This window comes from Crocodylus porosus, unplaced genomic scaffold (assembly GCF_001723895.1).
Source record: "Crocodylus porosus isolate Cpor-Errol unplaced genomic scaffold, CroPor_comp1, whole genome shotgun sequence".
Taxonomy (NCBI): Eukaryota; Metazoa; Chordata; order Crocodylia; family Crocodylidae; genus Crocodylus; species Crocodylus porosus.
Genome location: NW_017728947.1, coordinates 9,294,642 through 9,306,757, shown reverse-complemented (window position 1 = coordinate 9,306,757; position 12,116 = coordinate 9,294,642). Strand labels below are relative to the sequence as shown.

Here is a 12,116-nt window from a genome sequence, read left to right as displayed (position 1 = left end):
GTCCCCGGAGCGAGGGGGCACGTGCGCGCTGGGGCGCCTTCAGACAGCCCCAGCGCACGGCGACCGGCACGTCGCATTCGTCCCCCCACGGCGTGTGCGTCTGTATCTGTCTGGAGAGATAGATAGGTATGTCATCATTGCATCTAGCTATCTATCTATCCAGATAGATGCACCGGGGGGGTATACATACCTATCATATATCAAATGATATATATAATTCCCCCCCAAAGTGTGTGTGTATTATATCCATCTATATATCTCTATATATCTCTATAGAGATACATAGATAGATATGCCATGTATCTATCTATCTGTCTAGGTCTAGATAGATAGACAGATAGATGCAATGCAATAGATGCAATCTATCTATCTAGATAGATAGACACATGTACTGGGGGGCAAGCTTATGTATACCTGTCATAGATCAAATGATATATATCATTTGCACCCCCCAAAGTGTGTGTGTATTCTATCTACATATATCTATATAACTATATCTAGATAGATAGATAGATATGCCATCATTGCATCTATCTGTCTGTCCACCTACCTAGACCTAGACAGATAGATGGACAGACAGATAGATAGATGCAATGATGGCATATCTATTTATCTATCTAGATATAGTTATATAGACCTAGATAGATAGATAGATAGGTATCTGTAATAGGTATACACGTGCACTTTGGGGAGGGGCAAATTTATATATACCTATCCTACATCAAATGATATATATCATTTCCCCCCCAAAGTGTGTGTGTATTACACCTATCTGTCTAGACCTATATAGATAGAAAGATATGTAGCTAGATAGATATATAGATACATACACACATATGTATATATATGTGTATCTATGTACACACACATATGTATAAGTGCATACACATGGACACTAAAATATAATAGTGCAGTGCAGCTGGGATAGACTTAGACATGTTTTTTAATGCCGTCTGAGTGCATACATACAGACTAGACTATAGCTATATCTGTCTATCTACTGCATGCACATATACATATATGTGTGTGTGTGTGTGTGTGTGTGACAGGCTTCTGTGAGACAGCCATAATGACGCTGCAGTGGAAGCACCCAGAAAGGAGGGGCTGGTACTGTGTGCGCCGCTGCACTGGGAAAGCCTCCTTCTGTTGAGCTCGGGCTTCCCCCTTCGCCCCCCTTCCTAGACTCTGTTTTCCTTACATGTCTTTTTCCCCCCTGATATTTGTATGCTTCTCATGCGCTTTGTTTCCTTCTTATGCTCTGCTCTTTGCACTTGCTTTCACAGTATCTGGTGATGGGAGCTCACACACATTTTGGAGAGTAAATATATATGGTCCAGATAGACTTAGACATGTTTTTGAATGCAGTTCATTCTTTAATTAATATATATAAATTACTATATTGAATTAATATATATTAATGTATGAATATTAAGAATGAACTGCATTCAAAAGCATGTCTAAGTCTATCTGGGCCATGTAGCTAGTCCAGTAAAAGATATAACCCACAGAAATCCTTACCTCTTTGTAAATAAATAATTTTTTACAAGTAAGGGTTGGTGAGTCTTCCCAGGGCAGTCCTTCTGGTCCAGTTTTTTCCTTTTTGTAAGTAAGTTCAGATCCAGGGGAAGTAACATGGATCTAGGCAAAGGTCACTTGGCTAATTCATTTACACTGTTTTAGGCAATTTTGAGATATTGTGATTCACTCTGTTCCAAATACATGCATTTGTCACATATGGCCCTACTTGCAATGCAAATAAAGAATATTGATCTTTTAAATGTGTTACTTAATTTTTTTTTAGTTGAATGTGGAGTAGGCTACAGAAAGCCATACTTTCTGGCTCCTGATCCATGTCAGAGATGTTTGGTTATCACTTAGATATCCAAGGGGAGCTGGGATCTTAGCTCCATGCAAAATTACATTAAATTTCATTGATTTATCTTGTTTTGTTAGTGGCATAGAAAGCATTTAGAAAATAGATGTACTTCTGCTATTTATTTTATACTAAGATTATTTTCTTGGTCTTATTCTTTGCATTCATGAAAAAGCATGCAAGATAGATACTGTGGTGTTTTTTGATTTTTTTTCCCAAAGAAACCTTTTATAAAAGAATTCAGGGAAGCTCTACAGAACTCTAGTAGCAGGAAATGATACATTTAAGTATTAAATAAGTATCAGCAAGATACTAAAGGATAGAAACTTTCCTTGGAAAGGCTGCAATTCAGCAAAGCATTAATGCATGCTCAATTTTAAGCGTGGGACAGGATATTGAAACCCCATTAATTGCATTTTTTGAAGTATTTATCTCTGAACATTATCTCTAGCTTGAAGTTGCAGCAAAGTACATTTAGACTGGATATCTGGAAAATGTATGTCCTGTGAGAATAGTGAGGCAATAGTGCCTAGGGAAGCTGTGGACTCCCCATGACTGCACGTGTTCAAGAAGAAGTTGGACACCCACTGTTCAGGGAATATCAAGTTGTAGCTATGCCTCTTTTCTGCCATAGATATTTCCTATGCTTCTGGGCTTTTCTGGCTGCTCCTGCCCCCTCCCTTTTTCTGTTCTCCATTACAGGTTTTTTAGCTTTCACAGAGGCATTGGGTGCTGGCTACAGCTAAGGCTGGAGACTTCAATTGGGGTGTGCCAATTCTCCTGCTAGGAGCAAAGCCCAGAGGTTCCTGGCTAGAGGGTCTTGCCCCTTTGCTCAAGGTCAGACTGCTCCCCATATCTGGGGTCAGGAAGAAATACTACCCCATGGTCAGATTGGGATGGGCTGTGGGGGGGTTTGCCTTCCTCTGTAGTGGGGCGTGTGGCCCTCTACCCAGGACCTCTTGTTCCCGTGCTTCATCCGTGGCAGGTTAGGGTGTTAGGTCTATGTTGTGTCCGGGTTGAGGATAGTCTTATGTAGAGTTTAGATTATGGTTACATGGGATGGTTTTGGATAGGGATGATCCTGCTTCAGGCACCTTTGGAGGTCCCTTACAGCCTTACTTCTCTTCACTATAAAGACCCACATACACAGTAGATTCATAAAACCCAATAAGATGGTGGTTTTTATTTAAAGCAAGGAGCCAGCATACAGAGGCAAGGCACATGAATGCAAGCAATTGTTAGGTTTGATGAAGTAGGAAGGAAACTAAGGAGTGACTCAAGTGCATATACTTAAGCTAGCATGATCTGAGCTTCCAGAGGTTTGTGAGAACTTCCAAAGGCGATGCAAAGAAGAGCTGCTGTGTGGATTCTCTATATGTATTTACATATCCCAAACCAAGTCAACCTGCTTTATTTAAGCCCAGACTCAGGAATTATTTTTCCAGAGTGTTCAGCATATGGAGTCAGCTATATTTCATTTAAAGGGATGTTGCCCGTTCATTTAAAATGAAAACTTTGATTAGATACTTTCAGTTTATTTTTTTGGTATGAGTTTAGACTCATACAAATCAGTGAAGTAATTGGACAAGGGTTTAGCAGCCTGTCCTGCACAGAAAATTTATCTTCCAAGTTAAATTTAAAGAGTTGTCATAACTATGGCAGAGCAAGTGCGGTGCCAGCCCAAGATGCCAGTTTAAAGTCCTTTAGATTGGCAGCCCTTGAGGACCTTGCAGAGCATCAGCAGCAGCCAAAGCAGGTAGAGCCCATCTACCACCCTCTGGCATCTCTGCCCACGGTGCCAAAATTGCTAGTTATGCCTCTCATCCACACTAAAGCAGTTTTTCCCCCTGAAAAAATAGAGGCTGGAGGTTTGCAGGGCTCATGTATCTCTCTCAAATCACTCCTCAGCTTTGGAGCTTTATTACTTTGCCATAATATCTAAGTGGTTATTGGCACTGATTTACTAGACAATGTCTTAATGCCATGAGGAAGTGTAATAGTTTGATAGATGTTGGGTGCTCAATGGGACCTTACAGATCATCAGGTCCAGCCTCCCTGCACTTGGGTAGGAAAGACTGCTGGGATCAGATGACCCCGGCAAGATGGGCATCAAGATGTTTTTTGAAGATTGCCAGGGTGGGTGACTTTACCATCCCTGGGAGGAACCTGTTCCAAATCCCCAGCACTTGACTTATAAAGAAGTTTTTCCTTATGTCTAGCCTGAAGTGATCATCAATCAGTTTGTGCCCATTATCTCTTGTCCTCCCCTGGGGGGCCTCGGTGAATAGTTGTTTCCCCAGGTCCTGATTAGCGGGTGAGAGCTTGCAGTGATTGAAGTTGAAATTAAGTAAGCAGCTTCCACAGCTATTAGAACAAATATTTCTGATTGTGTACTTTGACCACTCTAGCAAAATAATTCTAGATCCCACAGTTAAATTCTGTCTTGCTTTTTTCTCTATATACATAGGTACGTTATAGGTGTAAACAGATGATATATAAACAAATTTGTTAGGGATATACAGATTCCAGAGCCGTTTTTGGATATATTGACTCGTTGGGAGGTTTCCCATATTTTCTATATCTCTTCCTCATATTCTGGGCTGTCATTCTTAACTCTGATATAAAAAAGTGAACATAAGACGTGCCAGTGCCAAAGTATGTCAGACCAATAGTCCATTTAGCCCAGAATCCTATTTCTAAGTGGCAGGAGTGGATGCTGTATACTATATATAGGGAGGGAACTGAACCAGGTATCTCTGGAATGATATATTCCTATTCAACACCCTCCCTGATATTCACCATTAATTGTTTTAGAAATGCTCAGGGAAACATCTTCAACTGTTCTGTTCAAAATACCTCTTAATCTGATACCATGGGTTTTAATCTGAGCCAGAAGTGTGTGCGTGTGTGTTGGACTTTTTTTTCACCTATCTTGTGGATATTTTGGGTGCTTATTGGATTGCCATATTTATATGGCAGACAGAAACCTGATTTGTGAAGACTCCATATGTACATCACCTACATCTACACACACCTACATACATCACCTACACACATTCATAGATTCATAGATGTTAAGGTATACTTCACATTTAAAAAGGGATTGTTTTGTGTCCTTTTCTAACCTTTTTTTTTTTAAATCAGCTACTTGGTAGGGCTGTTCAAAAGTTCAGTGCTGATTTGATTTGAAGGAAATTTGACCCGATTTGGTAGTTGAATCTCCCACTCGAATCAGGGGACTGAATCAATTCAATTCAATTCAATAGGTCCAAATCAATTCAAAGCTCTCTGAATGGATTCAGAAAAGATTCACAGAGCTTTGGCAAGTTGGGCGGTCCCCACTGGCTGCAGCATGGAGCTGGACCCAGAGTCCATGCTGGTAAGAGGGGGGGAAGGGGACCATGAGGGGACCCCTGCCAGGCCCCATCCCCTGCCTGCTCCCCCAGCCCTCCCAACCCCCCCATGGCTGCCCTGCCTGCCCCAGCTCTTGGCCCTTTAAAAAAAAAACTCCAAAAAACCCCAAACTCACCAGCTGCTGCAGCAACGTTGGGGCTTCTGGGGGCTCGTGGAAGAGCCCCCCATGTAGCATGGGGCAGTGGGGATAGCCCCCCTCCCGGCAGCAGCCTGTGAATGTGGGCTTTTTTTCCCCAGCAGCCTGTGAGTGGGGGGCGGGGCAGTCATTGAAAGTGGCGGGGGATGGGGCCTATGTGATCTAGAGATTCGGCTGATTCGGCACTCTCAAATCTCCAAATCGGATTCGGCCGAATTGATTTGAATCACCGAATCGAATCACCGTTCCCCAAACCTGCCGAATCCAAATCTGAAGTGAATACTAGCCACTTTGCACAGGGCTACTAATTGGGCAAACTCATTTGAAAGCTCATGCACTGGGACGTGGTTCTCTACCTCACTACCTCTTATGCAGTTGCTTGCGTCTTTGCAAAATGGATATAAAGCACAGAACACTATTTGCTTGGCATCATTTTATATTTTGCACAGGGGGAAATAATATAGTGAGGCCCACTGTTAAAAACCAAAATGAATAAAAGGCTTCTTTAATTCTTCATTTTGCCCTCCAGAGGGCAGTAATTACATTTACTTGAAAAGGGAACAAATAGCTTTTGTAACATTGTTCTAAGAAAAACTAGTGTCAGGAGGAAGGCATCCCACTAGTGAACCAGTTTTATGGTTTGGGAGTGTGACTCAGCAGTGGAACCTTACATAGGAACTCATGTAGCATGAGCTGAATTATCCAGGAAGGGCCTGCATTTTCAGATCCCTCAGTACTGGAGAGTGTTTCGCTGCCCTTTTCTCCTTGTTTTGTGCATGTCACTCACCAATTTACCTCATTTTCCCCCATCTCAGCTGTTTGGTGACTGGACACACAACCTTCCAACTGCAGGAAACAAATGGCTTCTGATGATAGTTTAAACAACGAAGCAAAGAGGAATACTGTTTCTATGGAGCCAGGAACGGGTACTCAATAGGGGAGCAGGGCAAGAGTGGCCATTCTGTACTAGCCAACTTATTTTGGGTTAGCATTGTAGAATAAAGCTCATGGGAGGAACTTCTCTCTTTACAGTTTAGCAATTGGATTATGGTGTGATACCAGGCCTTTTTCCTTCACTACACTTGTATACACTTTCCCTGTTGTTTCTCTTGCTGAATCATTTCTTACGGGAAGCAGGGTTTTATTATAACGGCATAATAAATATCCAGGTAACTGTGAAATATTCCTGTTTACTTTGCACTTAGATCAACCAAGAACCACTAAGTGCTATACAGATACTGATTTAATCTTGCAACTCCACTGAGGAGACCATGTTCTATGAATACAGTTTCACAGATGGGCGGACAACTCATGAAGAGAGCTGCAGTGATTTGCCCCAAGTTACACAAGTGATTAGCAGAGGTAGAAATAGAATCTAAGCAATTAGTCATATTTCCTGACATCAGCGGAGCCAGGATTTTAACCAAGTAGTCCTGACTTCTCTTGTTAAATGTCCTAAAGTGATGCAGAGCCACTGATAATTTTCTAAATGCTCATATTTATCATAGCAGAAGTGTTTTCAGCTTTAGCAGTAATGGAAGAAATCCTGACTGTGCAGCTAGCAGGCACAGAGGCCAGCACAGCTCCACAATCCAGCCCAATGCCTTCAGAGAATAATAGGAATCCTTCGCAGTAGCTGTTGCAGCTTCTGGCCATCTCTGCTGACGTGCAGCATCCATCTAGCTCAGTGAAGCCCTGATCCCAAGTAAAGTAACTTATCTTTGGGAGCATGTATTCTGCTGTTTCATGCAATAGTGGGGTCTCTCCCTAACCATGACTTATTTTGCTGTAAAACACAAATAATAGCTATAGTTGTATAGTTTTATTTATTTTTTTTTACACTTGCCAGTGAGTTTCATGGAGGAGGATATTTTTCGGTACTCATTGCCCTCTTCTCCATGTGCAAGCTTATTGACAGAACTGAGTCATTTTATTCATGTAATAATTTAATTTAATTTTCACTGTTCTTAACACTGCACTCTTCCATTGGTTGTAAAGCCTCTCTATTCACAAATAGTGTACAAATAGTAAAAAGCCAGTGCTGCAAAATAGAGGAATTTGTAATGCAACAAAATATATCCTTGGCTTTTCTGCACTGTGGCAAGTAGAAAAGAATAATTAGTGCATGAAAAATGCTCCATTTTAACTTGGAAAGGAATGGTAAGAGAAAACAAAGGATATTGAAAATGACAACCTACTGCATTATTTCAACTGGATTTCCCCAGGCATGCTTGAATGAAAAAGGGCATAAAAGCAGAAGGCTGATTTCCCAAAATCTCTGAACTTCCTAAATTGTAAGACAATGGCATAACTCTCTCTTCTCAAGGTAGATGAACAACTGACACTACTGTCCAAATAATACCAGGTCCTCATCCATTTAGTCTCCTTCCAGCTCATGCATGTGGAAAAGGTTTAGATTTGTATGTTCTGGAAAGCCTGCTACTTTTTATCAATGACCAGAAGGAAAAGGGCTGGGTGCTGTCCTTAATTAGGTTTATTAGCTGTCAATCACTTAACCTGTCATTTAGCTGTTCATCAGATAGGCTGATTACACAGTTGTATGTACTCGTACATACATATGCATGTCTGTATAATTTATTGGTAAGGATAATCATGAATTCAGGACAGTGTAATAGGAAGATAAGGATCTGAGGCTAGCAAATAGTTGCTTTTCCAACTCGTGTTAAGAAAGTGAAAGTTTTTTTGCCCCTCAATTGTCCAATTCTATTGGGGTCAGTATTTGAACAGAGACCTCTTGGCAAGGCCAAACAAAACAAGGCACAGCTACATAATTTATGCACAAAAGCATCCTTTCCCTCACCAGGGAGTTTGATTCCTAAAGGATGGCAAGTTATAGGGATCAACAGGCTCACAATACTTGGTTCAGGCACGTAGACCTTTCCATCCTGTGGAGTTTCCTTATAGGTTCCGAGTTTTCTAGGATGCAAATGTGCAACTCTGACGGATGCCCTGCTCACACCTGAAAGTGCTCAGCCTCAGTTGGAACTGACTTTGTATCTTCTCCAACTGACTAAAAACTCCATTCCATCCTGACAGATGATAGCCTGGCCTGAGGAGGTTCTGGGTCACCTCCTAGGTGTGATGCATCTGGGCATGAATCCCTGTTTTTGGGAAGGTCCACCTACTACAGAACACCGCAGCATGTCTCTGCCACCTCTCCTTTGCAAGCATCAAAACCAAGGTCCTACACAATAGACAGAATTCTCCATCTGGCAGAGTGAAAGGAAAGAATGAACCACATGTGGAAGATGTCAGTCACATCACTGAGTTTTCCTGATCCCACCTTAATAATCAATAATATCAGCGATGAAGCAAAGTCTTCCATCAAATTTCAGGTGCAGATTTGAAACACCCAGAAGGTTGTGTCTTTCAGAACCCAGGGCTTTGGTTTGACTTGTAATGAGAGAGATAATGGAGGGTGGGCAGGGGCTGCTCTGAAACTAAGAGCAAAATCTTAGTTCAATTTCTCAGCTTCCTCAGCATTTCCAGGAGTTTGGTTTACCCCAATGTGTTTCAGCTCAATAAAGGCTGAAATGAGGCAGCCTGAATGAGAGTCAGGGATGTGAATGGTGACAAAGGATGCTCAGAGTACATAGTGTATTAAAGGAGAGACCAAGGGGATACAAGCAAGTAATAGTATATGGAAAGAAAGGGATTTTTTTAATAGACTGAGTGGTAGGATAAAAAGATCAATGCTTTAGAAAAAGTCTTTTGTACAGCTTTTTTCTGACGTCATCTAGCCTAGCACTCAGTCCTATGTACAGCAGGGATAAATTTAGTACCATCTATGACACATTGTAGGTCTGGTTACAAGGCTGAATTATAAATATCCACGTGGGGGTGTATTGAATAACTGGATCATGAGAAAAGTTGCTAATCTAACTACTACCCTAATGAATTATAGATCCCAAGTGTCCCTCCACACCCAAACTATACAGCATCAGAATTTTAATTGCCTTCAACACTTACTCCCTACTGTTCCATCTTCTGGTGTGCATGTCTCTACTTTGATCCTTGTGACAGTCGAGAACAGTGTATTGAAATTGCATTATTCAAAAAAATTTGTCAAAAGGTGTCAAGAACACCCATGATATTTCTTCCCCAGTCCATATTAGTCTCCAAAACCATTATGTACCAGGGAGACTTTACTTAACTTTTGTTATTGCTGTAAAGGTGCATGGTAATTCTATATTTTCTCATATGCAATATGCCCCAGAATAAGATACTCACCTTGTTTTTGAAAGTCAGAATGGAGCAAAAAGATGTTTCCTTGTAATAAGTAACTGGGTAGCAGTATCCAGGGAGCCAAGCCTGCTCGTTGTTCTGTTCCCTGAAGATCATGTGTAGATTTTACTTTTGTTTTTGCCTGGTAAGCAGCAGAAATGAATCTTGCCATATTTCCTTGCATGTAATGACCACTCCAATTTTCAGCAGTTGTTTTTTTTGGGAAAAAGCTGCATATTGTATGCAAGCAAACATGATAAGTTTCTTAGAGTTGCTCCTGTTGCTATCAGAACAAATACAGCAATATGTATTATCAGCAGAGGTTTCATTGCAAAGAATAAAACCTTATTTTGGCTGTTCATGTTTGGCATATGTCATGCCATGCTTCAGCCCCATAATTATTTTGAATCATAGGTTTCAGAGTTTCTTAGCACCAAAGAAATCTTACATGAAAAAAGAAAGAAATTCCCATGAAGAATGCATTAGTCCTGGAGAATAAATCAGATTATTAAAAATAGAAAACTCAGTCTTTTATTATGAAATAATCAACATTTTATTTACAGGTAATTTACATTATTAGAAAATGAATAGTACAAGTGCACTTTGAAAGGCTTAATTTATTCTTATTATTTATCTGCTTGTACAAAAGAAGCAAACACACTGTCTTCTTGCTCCAACAGAACCTCAGGTTTGTCATACTCCAAAATAACTCCCCTCTTCATTACAATAACCAAATCTGCATTCAGAATAGTGTGTACTCGGTGCTGAAAAACAAACAAAGGCAATGGGAGTTCAGCATATCGGATATCACTGTGGAAGAGGGAGCATTTATCAAAACCAGTATTCTTGTCAAAGGTCAAGCTTGATAAAGATGACTTCATCTTACTTCTTCTTAGCCTACTATGCAAATTACAGAAATAAACCTTTAGTCAATGATCCTGAAAGACATACTGTGTTGATGAGGCTTTATGTGATTATAGGAGTCTGAATACATGGAGTCATCTCCACAGTTTTACTGCGCTTTGATATGCTAAATACAATTTAAACAAGTATACCAAGTTGCATACATTTATGACTTCACCTTCACATAACAGAAGGTGTTTCCAATTCAAATACAGCTTCTGAAATTATATCGGAAATTGGGGACGGCAATTAGGTTTGTTTTTGAAATCTTTTTTAATGGACATTTTCAAGCCCATTAGAAAGCTGAAAGTGCAATAAAAATGGGCACATATACCTTTAAAATAATAATAAAAACGAACCCTCCCCTATCCATCCTGTACAAAATTCAGGACAACACTGATTGAAATTCTCTGTACAACAAAGTCAGGAATTTATAAATTATAATTCTTACAGTAGTTGTATACTGGACATAGAATGTTTATAAAGAATCTCTGTGTAAAAGAAAAGCTGCTGTACAATTGCATTTCATGACAACTATATGTACAATCCATTAATCATTGTGTAAGCAAACATCAGTCCTCTGGATAATGGTGTTCCGTATAAGAGGTCTGGTCAGGTGCCCAATGAATCTGCTTGTATGGCCTGTGACCATTATACCAAGATCTTTGACATGTACGCTTAGGCAAGAATGTGGAAGAGTAAAAGCTGCCCAAGACCTACCATCCCCCTCTGGAGCATTGAGACAGAATCCAAAGGCCACACTGAGTACATATATTCAGTCCTTTGATAGCTGTAGCTTCTGCCAGAAAGTAACGGATAAGAACTGCTGCTGACTGTACAACACCTCAGTGACAGTCCATTTCTGTCAGGGTGATGTCCCTTAGCTTTTCTCCAGCCAAGGCAGTTCCCCCAAGGCAGTGGGGGCTAGGGTTCTGAGGCACCCCAGACTAGCCTTACTCTGGAGGTTGCAATATTGTGGTACTTTATAGGAGCTACCCTCCCATGAGAAGCTCCACTACACTGTCATCAGGCCCTCCAGTTGGATGCAATTTGCAGTCATATCCAGGACCAGGGGAGGCATTAATCATAATATCACATTAAAGTAAAGTAATTCAATAGCTTATTTCATTGCCCAAAGACATTATTATATTTGGAAAATTAGAGGACTGAAAAGTATTTATCTGTGCTGACGTGTCAGGTCCATATCTTGGTTTCACTTTGATCTTTATTAACTTTTTTACTTATGATTATTTATGATCATTAATAATCATTTTAAAAGTATTCCAATTAATGAATCAACTCATTTTTAATAGTGATAAAACCATATATTTTGAAAGCTGCTAAAATGCTTATTTAACTTATTTGAAAAAAATATGGACTTTCCAATGCAAAAGCTATCCTATCATTTTTATTTTTCTTTATTTAAAATATTATAGTTAAACATGGGTTAAATCTTGTTCTTAGATAATTATATACATATTCTAATAAAGAGATAGAGATCATTTTGGTCTAAGATGGAATATAAACCATATTTAGATATGCCAG

At 40.1% G+C, this 12,116-nt stretch overlaps 1 protein-coding gene across 4 annotated transcripts in view; it reads right to left on the bottom strand.

Annotated features, from left to right (window-relative positions):
- Positions 1-10,176: 10,176 nt before the first annotated feature.
- ABCC8 (ATP binding cassette subfamily C member 8) overlaps positions 10,177-12,116 on the bottom strand; it is a 147,904-nt gene continuing 145,964 nt past the window's right edge. For all 4 annotated transcript variants that reach the window (XM_019552028.1, XM_019552029.1, XM_019552031.1 and 1 more), the window contains one exon: positions 10,177-10,432. In XM_019552028.1, the coding sequence (XP_019407573.1) occupies positions 10,295-10,432 (138 nt within the window). In that variant the 3' untranslated portion in view covers positions 10,177-10,294. The remainder of the gene's footprint in view (positions 10,433-12,116) is intronic.